Source organism: Apodemus sylvaticus, chromosome 9 (assembly GCF_947179515.1).
Source record: "Apodemus sylvaticus chromosome 9, mApoSyl1.1, whole genome shotgun sequence".
In the NCBI taxonomy this organism is placed as follows: Eukaryota; Metazoa; Chordata; class Mammalia; order Rodentia; family Muridae; genus Apodemus; species Apodemus sylvaticus.
This window is the reverse complement of record NC_067480.1, coordinates 32,701,378-32,717,900: the sequence shown is the minus strand read 5'-3', so window position 1 is coordinate 32,717,900 and position 16,523 is coordinate 32,701,378. Positions and strand designations below refer to the sequence as shown.

Below are 16,523 nucleotides of genomic sequence, written 5' to 3'. Positions count from 1 at the left end.
AGGGGTGATGCTGGAGGTGATGCTGGGGGGTGATGCTAGGAGTGATGCTGGGGGTGATGCTGGAGGTGATGCTGAGGGTGATGCTGGGGGTGATGCTGGGGGTGATGCTAGGAATGATGCTGGGGGTGATGCTGGAGGTGATGCTGAGGATGATACTGAGAGTGATGCTGGAGGGTGATGCTGCGGGTGATGCTGATGGTGATGCTGGGGGTGATGCTGATGGTGATGCTGGAGGTGATGCTGCAGGTGATGCTGGGGGTGATGCTAGGGGTGATACTAGGAGTGATGCTGGTGGTGATGCTGGAGGTGATGCTGAGGGTGATACTGAGAGTGATGCTGGGGGGTGATGCTGTGGGTGATGCTGATGGTGATGCTGGGGGTGATGCTGATGGTGATGCTGGAGGTGATGCTGCAGGTGATGCTGGGGGTGATATCTACAATGGGAGCGCTTTCTGATCCTCTCTCTAAGACAACCACAGGTAGAACAATGGAAAAGAAAAGACAAACACGGAAAAATCAGTACGATACTTGAATAATTCCAACATGCAATTGCCATTGGAATAGTAGTAAAGAAGTAATGAGAATTTTTATACTTTCCCAATTTCCCTTTTTTTCCTTGATTTCAGTGTCCTCTGTCATTGACACAAGGCTTTGCCTAGTCAATGCTACCAAGCTTCATAATAGGAAACACATGTTCTATGGCTCTATACCATGCCTAGGGAACGGTGGCAGACAGTCTGCAGCAGCTCTTCTCTTCACTTAGAAACATCCCAATGATATTGACTTTAAGGAAGGTACAAATGCCAACAGAAGACTCCACAGTAAAGAGGGAAATTACCCAAACCAAGTGCTGCATTCTGCCTGCTATACTATTGTGGTTGTTTATAGATTTTTTTTTACAGGGACCAAAAGAGAATGATCTAATATGTGACATCATACCTAGGCTTCGGATGCTGGTGGCTTCCATCTTTTCCACTTTCTTTAGGTTTATGCATTCATTCAGGAAACAAGATTTATCAAGTGTCAATCATGCAGCCTTAGCAAAAATTCACACAAAGTGCTTCTCTTATTGACTTTACATTCTATAAGTCCTGCTTCAGGCCCTCCTATTACCCTTCCTGTGTGTGTGTGTGTGTGTGTGTGTGTGTGTACGTGCACGTGTTTTATGTACATGTCTGTGTGTGAAAGAGTCCATGTGTACTTATGAGCATGTGTGTAGAGACCAGAGGTCAATGTCGTTGTCTTCAATAGCTCTCCATCTTACTTTTTGAGTTAGAGTCTCTCATTGAATCTGAAAATTAACCACTCAGCAAGGATGGCCGGCCAATGAGCTCCAATGATCTGCAGAACTTTACATTGCAGACTCAGGATCAATGGCGCATGTGCAGCACCCAACTTTTATGTGGGTTTCTGGGAATCTTACCTCAGGACCTCCTATTTTCTGCAATCATTGACTAAGTTATCTCCCCAAACTCCTAAACTTATATTTTAACAAGGTGTCAATAAACTAAAGGCAGAAATGTGTGACTATAATGTAATGTGAAATAATATAATATCATTGATATAATAGAATGAGACTTTGTTTGGTGATAAATGTACTCTTATCACTGCAATGTTAAGACTTAATGTTTGGGGTTGTTACTTATGCCATTCATATATACATTCATATATACATTGCTTCTCTTTTGGTATATTCTCCCCACAGGCTAGAAGTTCTTTCAAGATAGAAACAATACCTTTTCCTATATCTAGCTTTTCCAATGAACCATGCACACATACGTATTAAATTGCTCGTGAACTTATCATTGTGAGTTCCTTTGTCCATGTGACTTCTATAGGATGATATATATATATATATATATATATATATATATATATATATATATATATATATATATATAAATATATATGGATATGCTAATTTTGTATGTGGTAAATACAGCACTCCCATGGACTGCATTTTGTAATCTTGGGAATTCTTCTACCTCATGTCTAATTTTGTCACTTATTAGTTCTATGACTTGGGAAAGACACATGTTCTCTTAGTTTTATTTTGATAAACAGGACAATAGTAATGTTTACCCCCATCAAATATCAAATACTATATTAAATGGATAACTACGTATCTGGTTGTTACTATAATGGGAAATAAAACTCTTCAGTGCCAGAATTTGTTAATGGGAAGTGTGGGGGTCATATATGGCTTCTAAATCAATTTTATTTCAAAATTACACTCCTCCCATGTGACTGTTTTTAGCTGGGCACACACACCCCACTTTTCCTGCATCTCATACTCAGCCTCAGTTCACTCATGAAGTGGGATGTCTAACCTGCAGAAAATATTCTATTCTCTAGTCTTTTACTGCACACATATAGTCATTTAAAAAAATTCCATAGCCATGGGCTGGCTAGGATGAGTCAGATCTGTGGGTGTCACTCCACTGTCAACTTGAGCCATTGTGACATGCTTTCAGCCACTAGCACTGTTGAGATGGGATCTCAGACATACGGGTTCCTGAGTCATTTTCTTCAGTGTTGGCAAGACCCAAAATGTAGAGATGAATGGATGACTAGAATGATAAGCAAATGAGTGAATTACTGAAAAAAGCCTGAAGGACCAAGATTGGGTAATCCAAATATTCCTTAGTCTCAGGATAAAAGTGAGGCAGCAATCTGTTCTAGATTGGCCTGTAGTGAAGATATAATACTGTTTATTGATAGTCTATGAAAAAAAGCATGATTAGTGATGTGTTTATAAGAAGATAGAGAGGTAAAGAATATGTTCTAAGAGGGATGTGGTGAGGAGTAGGGGAAGGAAGGGGGTGCCTCAGCAGACCCATGCCGAGGTATCTCTTCCCCCTGAGGGACCACACACACAGCAGTATAATGTAGAATGGTGTTTATTTAGGGCATGGGAGGGGAGTTAAGGGGGTAGGAGAGGCAGAGAAAGGCAGAGAGAAGGAGAGAGCAGAGAAGTAGAGGCTGGCCATGACCATGTGGAGAGAGGGAGGAAGGTAACTGGGAGAGAGGAGGAGCAAGGGAACAAGAGGCAAGAGAGAGAACAAGAGGATAAGAGACAGAGAGAGGAGGGGCAAGCTTTCCCTTTTATAGGGGGCCAGACCTACCTGGCTGTTGCCAGGTAACTGTAGGGAAGGGCATACTTGACTGTTGCCAGGTAACTGTGGGGTGGAGCTCAGACAGAATCCTAACAGTATTTTGTTAGCATGATTCAAGAACCTGCAAATCATAAACATCATTTAATATTCCTGAGAAAGAATTGACATTTTCCTCTCCTTGAAGTCACCCGTGCAGTGGATGTTTTTATAATTCCAATAATTTTTCATGGGAAAAATAATGGTATAGATTGAGTACAAACGAGGCAAGTTAAAATGCTATATTCACTAAAGGATTGTTATAAACTTGAACTCCCAAAGGATCTTAGAAACTAGGTAGCACTTACTGAGGCAAAGACTTTATTCTTTTTCTTTTTCTTTTCTTTATTCAAGAGAAGCTGGCAAAGATCCCTGACAAAACAGATCTGAATCATCCTAGTTATTCATTTATTCTATGCTTTTGTGTATGTGTGATTCATCCTCAGGCACAAAATGTGCCCAAGAGCCTATTAGAGTGATGGTTAAAATTTGCATGATCATTTATTTATTTATTTATTTTTTTACATTTCCTTCCCAGTTGTAAAAAGGTATAAGTTGGGGGAGAGCTGTGATGTAGGAACTGGGGCTACCAGAAGGTGGCAATGTCCCTGATCTGTGTGTCCCCTCAAGGAGACTGACCTCAAAGAACTGGAGGCCCCTGCTTCCATAAAGGGAGGAGATCACTGTGAATGGTCTTGATTAAAAAGAGACATGTAAGATTCATCCTGCAGAATCCGAAAGTCCCAGATATTCTGTAGATTCTATGCTTTGACTCCAGAAGAAGATCTCAGAAAGGTGACGTGCAAAGATTAGCTTTGAGAAATATGTAAGAGATTTATCATTCTTCTGCATGCCCAGAACCTGCCAGAGACCACCATTTATACCTTCATGTATTCTCTAGGGATGCTGAATAACAGCAGACATGTTGCTCTGACATAAGCGATCCTGCTGCTCTAATGTCTCTTTCTCTGACTTTGACTTTAACAGGGAAGTGTTTCCCATTCTTCAACACTGTGCCAGGCATAATATAATCACTAAATAAAGTACTGAATGAATAAATGAGTTAGTGACTAAAGATACAAATTAATTAACATATTTAGGCATTAATTTGAGGAACACAAATGACATTTTACTAGGAGGCTTTTCTACAGTAGGGTGTCTTTCTTTGAAAGTTGAGAACTAGCCGGGCAGTGGTGGCACATGCCTACAATCCCAGCATTCTGGGAGGCAGAGGCAGGTGGATTTCTGAGTTCGAGGCCAGCCTGGTCTACAGAGTGAGTTCCAGGACAGCCAGGGCTATACAGACAAACCCTGTCTTGAAAAAACCAAATCCAAAAAACCCAAAAAACCAAAAACCCAACCAACCAACCAACCAAAAAACAAAAACTCCCCAATCCCCCCCAAAAACAACAAAACAAAAACAAAAAAAAGAAAAGAAAAGAAAGTTGAGAACTATAATGGGGGCAATCAGTGAAGCAGGGTGCAGACATACAATCATGATCACTTAGATCTTTCTGAAGCCTTTGCATATTTACTTCAGTTTTATGTATAAGAATCCTGAGGTCAGAGGCTGAGTGAACATCTCAGGGGCTCAGGATGTGAACATCAAAACTAGGATCCAAAGGCTGACTAGAATGGACCCTAAATTTATGCTTGCTCAGTCAGGTTCTTTCTAAGACAATGCTTTAAAAGGGAATGAAACAAAACCTAAGTTTGAGATGGTGAACACTGGTGCCTAGGATAGTCTGATCAGAGCAGACGGTGGTGTGTCAAAATGGCATTCAATATAAACTGCAGCCTTGCAAGCTTAATATATAAAAAAAAAGACTATGATGGAACACTTCAGAAATAATGACCCACTTACCACAAAAAACAAGAAGGAAAAATTTTAAAATTTCAGCTCAGTGTAATTATAAGATGTAATCAATGATCTCCAGAGTATGGTTAAAGATTTTACTAAAGATTTTAAGGCCAAAGAGCCTCCCTTTGAGCAGCCAACAATAGACAACCAGATCCTTTCTCCATTAGGATCCTTATTGCCCTTTCCATATGGAAAGCTGGTTTCTGCATTAAAATGCAATTAGCTTTCCCTTCTAGCAGGGTACTGAGCAACAATTAATTACTTTTAAAAAGTTCAGCCTTATTACTTCCTGGAGGAGTTCCAAACTTTAACAGATGAAGAGTTCAGAAATAGCATAGGCTTGAGAGGGTGCACACAACACTATTTTGCATCTATAGATCTTAGTACCCTCTGTAATAGTTCAGGAGGGAAACTCAGCTATGACATTACAGGCTCTGTAAAGGTCTGGGGTCTGCTTAATACAAAAAGTATATCTCTAGTGTCTAGAATATTACTGTAAATTTGAGGAGTGGTTGCTACACTATTTAATTGCTTTAACTTTTAAGTAAAAAAAAAACCCAGATTTTTTATGAATTTATTTTTTTAAAAAAGAAAGGGCATCCAAAGTCCATGGACTGGGAGACAACCACAGAATTATTCTCTGTCCGCTTGTCACATGCAATACTAAGGAAAATAATTTGAAGATCAAGAGCTTCCAGAAAAGTCTTGTCTGTAAACTCTTGGCAATCAAAGGAATCTATGACTTTAAAGAAAATCTCCATTTCAAAGACAGATGATGTGTGTATGCATGGAATTTATTACTTGCTAATAAAGAGAAGACAATTTAGAAAGTATATACTTCAGGCTAGGTGAATGACTTATCTCCCTCATGAATTTCATTAGTGCAGCGGTTTTCTAGGCTGTAGATGGGACAAGAGTCATTTTCTTCTTTATAGTTCAGTCTTGCTTACCCCTTAGGGCTCCAAGTTTCCTCTTCCCACTCATCCTTTCTTCCATAGATCTTTTAGTCTCTTTTTATTTTATTTATTTTTGGGTCCTTTCCAAAATGTCTGTTTTCATATATCAATATTCCTTTCCAATATCAAGACACACATTTCATCCATCCTTCTACTTACCTCAAAACCAACAAAAAAACCCAACAAAAACAATTGATTCCACTGTTCCCTTGTTTCTTTGCATATTTCTTGTTTTCTTCTGTATTAAAAGTGAGCTTTGTGCAAATATGGATCTAGACTGTGTGTTTTACAGCAACTTCCCAGAGTCTAGAACAGGTCTTGACTTACATGGGTATAGTCTAAGTGTTTGCTACATGCATCATGCAACAAAAATAGGACCACCACGGGGAAGACGATTTTCACTCACCTGTATCACACCTGTGCAGGAATCCAAAAAGATGCAGCCTTTGGGCTCTTTGGATATCTTCTCATCTTTGTAAAAGTTCATAATGTAGGAGTTATCAGGCAGCTGAGTCAACTGGAAGTAGCGCCTTTTGAACGACTAAGGAAAAGATAGAAGGAAGGAGTTTGAATCCCGTTACACTGCTACTCACGGAAATGACAAGGCTTCACATGGATTTCATCAGCAGGGCAATGCATTTAGAGCAGAGGCTCTGACTTGTGTATAAATATTATAGAAAATATAAACTTCATGCAAATGGCATTTTTGAATGCTGTGCCTCGAAAAGGGATGTGCAGAAAGGTGACAGATCTGGGATTAGTTTTGAGGTGTCCTTACCCGAACAGTGACGGTATTGTTCACCGTGCTATTGAAATTCCCCTTGTAAAGCCAGCCAGACTTGAACACAGCAGTACCTCCAGCTCCCCCACCACCCTTGGATGATGAGTGGGATGTGGTATCCTGAAACAAAAGCCATCATTAGCAAGGCAGCCAAGCCTTGTGGAGCCCAGATCTTAGACACTGCACTTAAAAACGAGACTTCTTTTTCTCCTTGACTCATCCATAATAGTCATGTTCGGTGTCAAAACAAACATGATTCATTTTGCCTAAAAGCCCCAACACAACCGGCTCCTGCTGCTCACCAGAAAGCGATTGCAAAGAAGCCAGTGCAGGCAGGAACTAATTGCCCTCATGTTTTAAACCTGTCCCTTGCAAGAGTCACTTACTTCATCCTTATCAGCGTCTTCATGGTCAACCTCAAAGGAATGTGAAGGAAGCTTCTCTGGCTTGTGTTCTGCTCTGGTATTTAAAAAAGAAGAGAAAAAAATGTCTAGTTTTCATTTGATAGCTTGCTTTTTTTTCTGCTGTTCCCAAGATCACAATGACTCCATCAAAATTGTTTCATTGTAAAGTAAGCTTTACAACCTTAAAATCTGGGGGTTCTTTTTCTCTGGGAAGTATTAACGTTCCTTTTAAGACATTGTATCTTATCTCTACTAAGTGCATATTTTAAGTTGAGGAGTTATATACATTGATGTAGATTTGTACATATCTTTTTGTATTGAATGAGAACAAAGAGATGGGTGCAAATCCTAGTGTTTTGTCCCCTCTTCTGCACTCTGAAGCAGAATACTAAGCAGTGACACTTTTGTGAGTTTTTCTGGGTCACTTGTATGTGATAGCCAATGTCACTGAATGGTTGCACAAGCAGCCTCAAGCATGAAAGGACTTGATTCCCCAGAGGGAGCCTATGTGTTGGCTCTCAGGTTGGGTCATGGCCCTGCCCCTCAGAAGCCCACTCAAATGGAGTAATGGCGGATGCACGTGCTGTGTGCACCCTTTGGCTTCCCAGAAATTTCAGATTTGGCTTTGGCATGGTTGGACATCCCAGAGGAGCAAGTAGGCACAGCTTTATATGTGCAGAATACAGTAAGTCGGAAGTAAGTTTTCCTTGGTTAAAGTCTGTCTCATAATGAATGGCTAGAAGAAGCCAGACTCTTCACTTAAAGTTTAAGCTTTCTTTGATTGTCAGCCCTTTGCCACCTATTAAGGCATAAAATCTTTCATGTGCAGACATCCCATTTAATGTTTAAGATGACATATCACGTAGAATCTGAGTCAGACTATGAGAAAAGAAGACCAGAGGTGAATTTGTTAATCCCATCACAGATCTCTTCCTGAGCTAACAATGTTCTGAAGATAAAGGAAGAGGGCTAAAAGGCTCCTTACATTTAAGTTTCTCCTGTGCATTCTCACAGGATGTTACCTAATGGATGTAAAGTGCTCTTCGATTCTCCCTCTGAAGGACAGCACAATGCTTACTTCCCTGTACTCCACCGGAAGTTGTAGCACAGAAGACAATCCCATTCATTGTTAAGCACTGTCCATGTTTTAACAGATTCTCAAAAATGAGAAGCCATTTACATCCATCACTATTACCCACCCACCCCCTCTCCATTTTCATCATCTGGGTTCTGAACGCTACTGTGATGAACTCAGGACCTGAAGCTGAGTGCTACGGATGAAGTGTTCCAATTTCCTTCTCCACTGTTTTGTCTGTCTTTCTAAAATCTCAAGACCTGCCGATCAGTACTTGCATATGGTATGAGTCTTTCTCAACAATAAAACTGGGAAGAAGAGCTGTAGTAAGAATTATTTGGAGATTATCCCCTTGGGCTGGGAGATGGTCCAGGGGGAAAGTGCTTGCTGTGTAAGTGTGAGGATCTGAATTCCAACCGCCTGCACCCAAGTAAAAGCCAGTTGTGCTTGAGTATGACTATTTACTCCAGTACTGGCAGGGGTGGGTGAGAGATAGGAAGTTCTTAGGAGTCATTCACTTTAGCTAAAGTGTGAGCTTCAGGTTCAGTGATCAAGCCTGTCTCAGAAAATAGGGCTGGAATGATAGAATAATGCACTCCATGCTGGTGTTGTGGAGTCTCCATAGTTCATACAGAGGAGAATGCACCTGCTGCCCCTCCCCGTGGAGGCTCCCTTTGAAGTCTGGTAGGTATTTAAAGCATATCTGTTAATAGAAACATATAACTTATACAGTTACATACCCAAATTACTTCATATAAAAAACCCCAATAACACGTTATATGACCTTCTCCATCCATAGTTTATTGATGGACAAGTTGGAAGATATTCTCCTTGCCTAACAACAGATGTGAGGGGCTCCGGTCTGGTCTAATCTTGTTATTTTTACAGAGACAAAAATGAAGAGTACAAGGGTCATGTATGTAAAGACACAGAAGAGATGGGATTAGAGAATGGCTCTGTGGAAAGACTTTTTCAGGAAAGATGACTTCAACTCATCCCTGAAAACATGGAGAATACAGAATCTTTCTCTTTCTTTTTTGTAGCGCCTCAGATATGTTTCAACTCATCTATGCTAATTATCACAATGACCTTGACTTGTTCTGCTCCTTTTGGTCATGGTCACCTTCCTGGGAAGGCATAGTAAGCAGTCTATATGGCATTCCCTTCAGACTACTGGTAAGCACTTCCTACCACATTCTGTTTTTCTGTAATAGCGTATTATACCCCTTAAACAAGGAACTGGTCCTTTCACAGTTTGATTGACAAGATAAAGCCTTTGAATGTAATATTTTCTTCTCTCCCTTCCATGCGAGGTCACACGCCATCTGGGTTTTAGGGACAAGTTTGAATGGCAAGTAGCAGAGCAATTGTTTGAAATGTTTTATCTGAAACATGTGCATTATGGGATTTTTTTTAACTGCTTAGGTATGGCAATAAAGAGAGAGTGGAGGAAACTTCCATGTTAAGTCACCACACATATAGTTTTGCAAACTGGGGAGGGAGTGGTCTTAAGTACTATCACCACAAAAATGATGATATGAAGTGATTCATTTCCTAGTCAGCTGGATTTGACTATTCCTCAATGCCTCTGTATTTCAGAACATCACTTTAGGCACATGATAGGAATATACCCAGTGGGCATAGTTTTCCAGACCAGTCATTACTCTAAGTCATGGGGTTCTTAGTTGGGCAATATTGATGACTAGTTTTCTTTTCTGGTAGCACACACAGTACTGTCCAGCATTATGAATGCTAGCCAACAGGGCTGAAACTTCCATGTCAGGACCGATTTGTTTCTCCATGTTTTATAATTCTAAATGTGGTATCTTCAGCAATAGGACTTTACCATAAAATTCTGAATGGTACCAAGAACAGTGGAAACGGTCTTACAAGACACGCCCAACAGTGATATGAATTTTATGGGCATAACCAAACACTTTTTTTGATTGAATTTAAGGCTTGCTTCTAAAGATGAAACATATACTGGACACCTTATTCAGGACAATAACTTGTGGCTACATAGATCATAGACCTTAGGTGATAACCTACTACTATTATTATGCTAAATATTAATCCAATTCCTAATGACTTATCACTTCACCTATAGATTAGTGTGTTTCTCAGCACTCATCGGAGAGCTCCTCCTTGCAATAGATGCCAGTTAACATAGAGACACACAAATGGTCAATATTCAGCGAATTAGAGGCTATGAAATATTCATTTCTTAACGAGACATCTACATCATACCCCTTCCTGCCAAGGCTCAGAGATTACTAAAGAAAAGGGGTAAGGAAGGCTTTAAAAGACAGGTGGTGGATGACTGGAGAAGTGGGAAAGTAGTGTTTTCCCGACATAACCAAGTGCATGTGGACTTGCAGCAGTCATGACAGCATGGACAAGACCTGGTTGAACTCATGCCAAACAAAACAGAGCATGGATTAGGGAGGGAAGCAGAAAGTCTTAATCTCTACTGTAGCTACTGAAAACTGTTGGTTTCTGGGAAAGAGAGACAGGTTATTAAACAATGTTTGTTCTTTAATTTAAAGATAGCATTAAGGTTTTATCTCTGTCTATTGCCTTTAGAGTCAACAGGAAGGAGCATTTGGTGTCTGAAGATAGAAGATTGACCAGGGACTTCATATTTTGAGTATTAATTTACAGAGAATCTCAGCTTTAGCACAAAGTTCCTACTATGGCCCCAAGAAGGATCATGACAAACCGGAGTGCCTCTTTAGTCATTGTCTGTGAACTTGGTGTCCACATTTCCCATGTAAAATGCAACAATCACAACTGTTCCTATTATATACGGTTATGGGTGTTACAGGAGAAAATGTTATATATCCCACCTGGCGTATTCTAACACTGAACAAATATCTATTTAAGTGTTTTTTTTCCCTGTTATATTTGAGATAGGGTTACAGGTAACCAAGGCTAGCCTTGAACACACTATGTACATAAAAATGATTTTGAGTCCCTGATTCCATGTCTTTAGTGTTTGGTATGTACCACCGTGCTTAGCTCCCTTCCTTTAAAGTGAATCAATCTGTCCTTCCTTCCTTCCTTCCTTCCTTCCTTCCTTCCTTCCTTCCTTCCTTTTCCCCTCCCTCCCTCTCTTCTTCCTTCCTTCCTTCCTTCCTTCCTTTCTTTCATTCCTTCCTTTTCCCTCCCTCCCTCTCTTCCTTCCTTCCCTTCCTTTCTTTCCTTCCTTCCTTTCTTTCCTTCCTTCCTTTCTTCCTCTTTCCCTCCCTCTCTTCTTCCTTCCTTCCTTCCTTCCTTCCTTCCTTCCTTCCTTCCTTCCTTCCTTCCTTCCTTCCTTCCTTCCTCCTTTCCTTCCTTCCTTCCTACCTTCCTTCCTTCCTTCCTTCCTTCCTTCCTTCCTTCCTTCCTTCCTTCCTTTCCTTTCTTTCTTCCTCTCTCCCTCTCTCCCTCCCTCCTCCTTCCTTCCTTCCTCTTTTTCTTCCTTTCTTCCTCTCTCCCTCCCTCCCTCCTCCTTCCTTTCTTCCTCCCTTCTCTCTCTTCCTCCCTCCCTCCCTCTCTCTCTCTCTCTCTCTCTCTCTCTCTCTCTCTTTCTTTCTTTCTTTCTTTCTTTCTTTCTTTCTTTCTTTCTTTCTTTCTTTCTTTCTTTCTTTCTTTCTTTCTTTCTTTCTTTCTTCCTTTCCTTCTTTCTTTCCTCTGTTAGCCCAGTTCAACTGGTGATACTTGATTTAATTTTCAGCCAAAAAATATACCACTGGGAAATATTCTTCTTTCTCAAGGCAACTGCAGTAAAGTTGTTTGTTGTTTTGTTTTTCTACATTGTTTATCTCCATATTGTACCCACGCACTAATGAAATAAGCATCATCATAATATTTTATGCCCTTTGACTATCCCAGGAACTCCAAATTTAATGTTGACTGTGTGAAGCCTTACCCTTCACATTCCAGGGAAAATAATGTATCTCTCCTGCTTGCATTTTTGAATGCATACTTGAAAAGATGCAGTGTTCTTAAGAGTTAAAATTAGCTTAGCATACTTGTAAATTCAAATAGTATGTTTCACCGGTTTTTTGCTTTTCTATAATTTCATCCTTTAAAATTTTATTTTGTAGCCTTAGCAACTTGGAAAAAGAAGTTATCAGTTTAAATTGGTAGCAGACATAGGGGAGTTCTTCTAATCCAGGAGGCATGAACATAATTTACTTTTATCTGCCTCATAAGGCCTAAATAAATTAATCTGGTTCCACTACTGACCTAAATATGGATAGTCTTTAGGGTGCAGATCTTAGCTTTGTAATATCATTAAAAATAATTCTACTATGCAATGTTGAAATATTCATTATTCTAGTACATATACCTGAGAATTTTGCTCTTTAAGTAATAGAATATCTATTATGTGGATCTAAGAAAAATAAGCTAAAACTTCTGCCTTGGTGGCAAACTTTCCCCTTTTTACTATCTACTTCCACTTCCTTTAGATAATATCAATGAAATTCTCAACAAATATTTTAGTTACTTTCTCTTACCATGTGGGAGATAGATAAGTCCATGCATGATATGAAAAATTTACTCTGTAATCATGCCCAGAATCTCTCCACAGTAGACATGCTTTATATATCTTTTTAATGGAGGGAGAACTCTGTGATCATGAAATATTATTTGTTTAATGACATCATGACTATAGCAAATTAGTATTTGGTAGTAAAAGTACCTCATGGTTGTAAGAGAGAGGAAAGAATTTTACTCAAAAGCTAGGGCCAGAGGAGACCATTCACTGGGCAAAGCATTTGCTGCTACAAAAGCATAAGGATTGAGGTTTCAATCCCTAGCCCCCTTGGTAGCCAACCTGCAACTTCAGAGTTAGAGACGCATACAGTGGGTAGATCCTTAGAGTAAGATAGGCAGCAACACTAGCCACACTAGTAAGCTTTAGATCAACTGAGAGACCTTGCCATTATGGGTATAATATAGACAAGAACGACTCCCAATACCAACTTTAGATTCCCATATGCACTTGAACACACACAAACATTCATCAACACTACACAGATGCATGCAAAGACAACAGGAATTGGATGTAGCTGTCTAGCTCCAATCATTTAATCCAAGGTCTTTCAAGCACAGATACAACTTCCAAGTTATGACTGATTCTCAGAAAGAGAGGGAGTGTGGATGTTAGAAAGCAAGCAATTTGATTTTCAATCTCATCTAGAGGAAGTGTGTGACCACCACTCAGACATCTCGAATGTAACCATGAGCTAAGACACCCCAGGCTGTGACAGGACTTTCCCAACCAAATAGTTGCAAAAGGTAATCATTAAGGAAACCTGAGTTTTACAAAATGTTTAGAAATCTGTGGGAGTTAAGGCACAGAGTTGTCTTGAAAAAAAAAAAAAGACTTCCTATTTCGGCTTGGTCTTCACAGTGAGACAACTTCTGAGAAAAGGCCTCCTCCTCTACTTTCTCTTCCATACCACTTCTTGAAATGTAAGCCAAGTGTTTTTTTAAAAGATGTTACAGCCTGGTGGACATTCCTTAAGACTTCTCTCACAGTGAGAATAAAAGCTAAGCCCTCCTCCAGGGTTCCTAAGGTTCCTAAGGTCCTTGGATCTTGTTGCTACACTTCCCTCCAGGCCTCACCCTCCAGCCTCCCAGCCTGTCAGTCTACCCAAGGGATCATACCAACTACCTCCGGGCCTGTGGAAAACCTTTTTCCTGGGATCCCAGCATTGGTAGCTATTGACCCTTGAGAATACAGTTCAAATGTCACCTTCTGAGAGCCATTCAAAAAAAAAATCAGGAAGTGAGACAGCACGTACAAATATCTTAGTTCAGACAGATTTTCATGGGGAAAGAAAATATATCGAAGTAGAGCTGAATTTTGTACCATGGACAAAAACCAACCAAACAGACACACTTGACCTGGTGTGCATCACTGGCGGAGAGTATGAGTAGACACAGAACTTTTGATTATTTTTTTTCCTGAAGTGTTTGTATCATGGTTTGTTTTTTTTTTTTTTTGTTTTTTTGTTTTTTTGTTTTTTTTTGATGAACCAACAAGATGGGAGGTGAAGTGTGTTTGACCTAATACTGCTTGTACTATAATGTTAATTTTGTTACCGCAAAGTACTTATACAAGTGTATGCAGAAGCGTTAGTGTCCACTTCCCTGATTGGGTCTGGGATAGCAGAGATGAAATATAGATTTTAAGGATGTTAACTCTGGAATACTGGAAGGGAGTGTTTGATAGTCTCAGGAAGGATTAGAAGTGCCCAGCCTTTGAGTTAGCCAAGGCATATCAAAATTAACTGGTGTGTGTGTGTGTGTGTGTGTGTTTTGTTGTTGTTGTTTAAATTTTAAGCAACTCTTATCACCATTTAAGAATGTTGTGCACTAAAATAAATTACTCCATAGTATTATGTGCTAGAAATTCAGGATTCAGCAGGAAAATTCCCAGCTCTTTGATGGCTTTTATTTTAGTAGGGGAAATAGCAAATTGATACTTAACTGGAGTTCAGGTCATCCAGTGACTCTTGAGGAGAAGCAGAACAAAGTGACCTTCCTAGAGGCTTTATGGTCCCAAGTGTCAGGGTGGGGAGGTGGGGGTGGGGATATTAGGCATTTAGTTTTTCTTTTGCTCTTTTTAGATGTCTGCCTTGTGTGGAATTCATTTGCATGCCTTTGACATCCCACAGTGAAAGTACATAAAGCAATATGAAGTGGAAAGCAATATGAAGTGGATATAAATACTGAACGGGACTTGGTCAGAAATTCTATGAGCCATGTTGGCCTTTCCCAGTGCCACGGTGGAAAGGACAGCTCATTGATGGATGATGCAACAATGAGCAAATGCCTAACCTGTAGCGACACATCGAACATAGAAAGGACCAGGTCTCATTCCAAACTCTGACTATAAATGCATAGCTCTATGATGTTGATGAAGATGTTCTGAATCTTGGTTTATAGAATTTGCAAAATGTACCTTGACACAAAATAAACACACATATTCTTAAATAATACTGGAGGTTGCAAAGAGGTGATTTATATATATGTAAAATCACGTGCAGTCTTTATAATAAACAGATGATATATTCTTACCGGGGTAACTGTCGAATGTCTCCGGAATATTGTTCATATTTGTAGTTTACCACATACCACTTGGAACTGTAGAATTTACAAGCCTGAAATGGACAGAAAAGACAGTTATAAAAATTTCCATTAAAAGTTGGCTGTGCCAGCAAAATGTTCTCCTAATCACAGGTGGGCATGAAGGTGGCCATATTGGCCACTTCAAAGTAGGTAAGAGTTCTTCGTAATCTTTAGACATCCTCCAGTGTCACAGAACTCTCTGCAGAGTCCAACACAGTCATCACTGAGTCAGAGCTGATGTGTGGCTCTCAAGGAGAAGCAAGTGTAACGTGTCACCTTATCCATCATTGATGGTCCTCAATCACCAAGGATGTTTTCATTCGATTTCAGCCTCTTTTTTCTCACTTGGCTTTTGTCACACTCAACTATTGTTCCTTCTGCTCCTTTAATATTCTCACTGTTGTTGGCCCAGCCTGAAGCTGCCTTTCAGCTCTCTCTCAAACCTATGCTTTTTCATTACTCTGAGTTTCACAGAATGTTAATGAAAGACCACTTAGGATTATGTTGAAAATGAAGCTAGTGAATTATGTGTGTTATATGCATATGTGTCCATGTGTATACATACATGTAAGTGGAGGTGAGAGATGGAGTTGAGTATGGTTACTCTCCGCCTTATCTTTTGAGCCTGGAACTCACAAATTAGGCAATCAAAGTGAAGCAGTGAGCTTCAAGGGTCCTCTGGTTCCCACCTGCTTGGCACTGTCCACAGTTTTAAGATTACAAGTGTGTGTCCTCAGGCCTACAATCATATATGTGTAGTTAAGACAGGAAGCTAAGTCCCATTACAGCTCTACTGACTGTATCCTTTCCCTAAGCCTTGATTTCATACTACTAATAGGCATAAAATATTTTCCAAACACCTACCTATCATGTAGCTTATTATAATAACCATGGATTTGTAATTGAGAGTTCACTGTCTCAAACTAGATTCTAAGACCCTCCCTTTTAATTCTAAAATGAAAAGATTTTGAGAATTAAGCAGCTGTATATTAGGATGACAAGCAGACCCTATCTTTTTGCACTAGTGGAAAAAAAAAAACTGAGGCACGAAACATTTATTGACCTATCAGGAATAATGGCCTATGATGTTGACTTTGTAACCGAGGACAAGACAGAGGAGATTCATAGATGCTACAGGTGGGAAAGTGAGGTCATGACTTCTGTCCAGT

The 16,523-nt window shown here is 39.9% G+C and overlaps 1 protein-coding gene across 12 annotated transcripts in view; it reads right to left on the bottom strand.

Moving 5' to 3' along the window:
• Positions 1-16,523, bottom strand: part of Dock10 (dedicator of cytokinesis 10) — a 263,483-nt gene that overhangs the window by 100,907 nt on the left and 146,053 nt on the right. For all 12 annotated transcript variants that reach the window (XM_052192769.1, XM_052192770.1, XM_052192771.1 and 9 more), the window contains exons 4-7: positions 15,304-15,386; positions 7,137-7,209; positions 6,748-6,870; positions 6,376-6,510 (exon numbers count right to left, since the gene is read on the bottom strand). In XM_052192769.1, the coding sequence (XP_052048729.1) occupies positions 6,376-6,510; positions 6,748-6,870; positions 7,137-7,209; positions 15,304-15,386 (414 nt within the window). The remainder of the gene's footprint in view (positions 1-6,375; positions 6,511-6,747; positions 6,871-7,136; positions 7,210-15,303; positions 15,387-16,523) is intronic.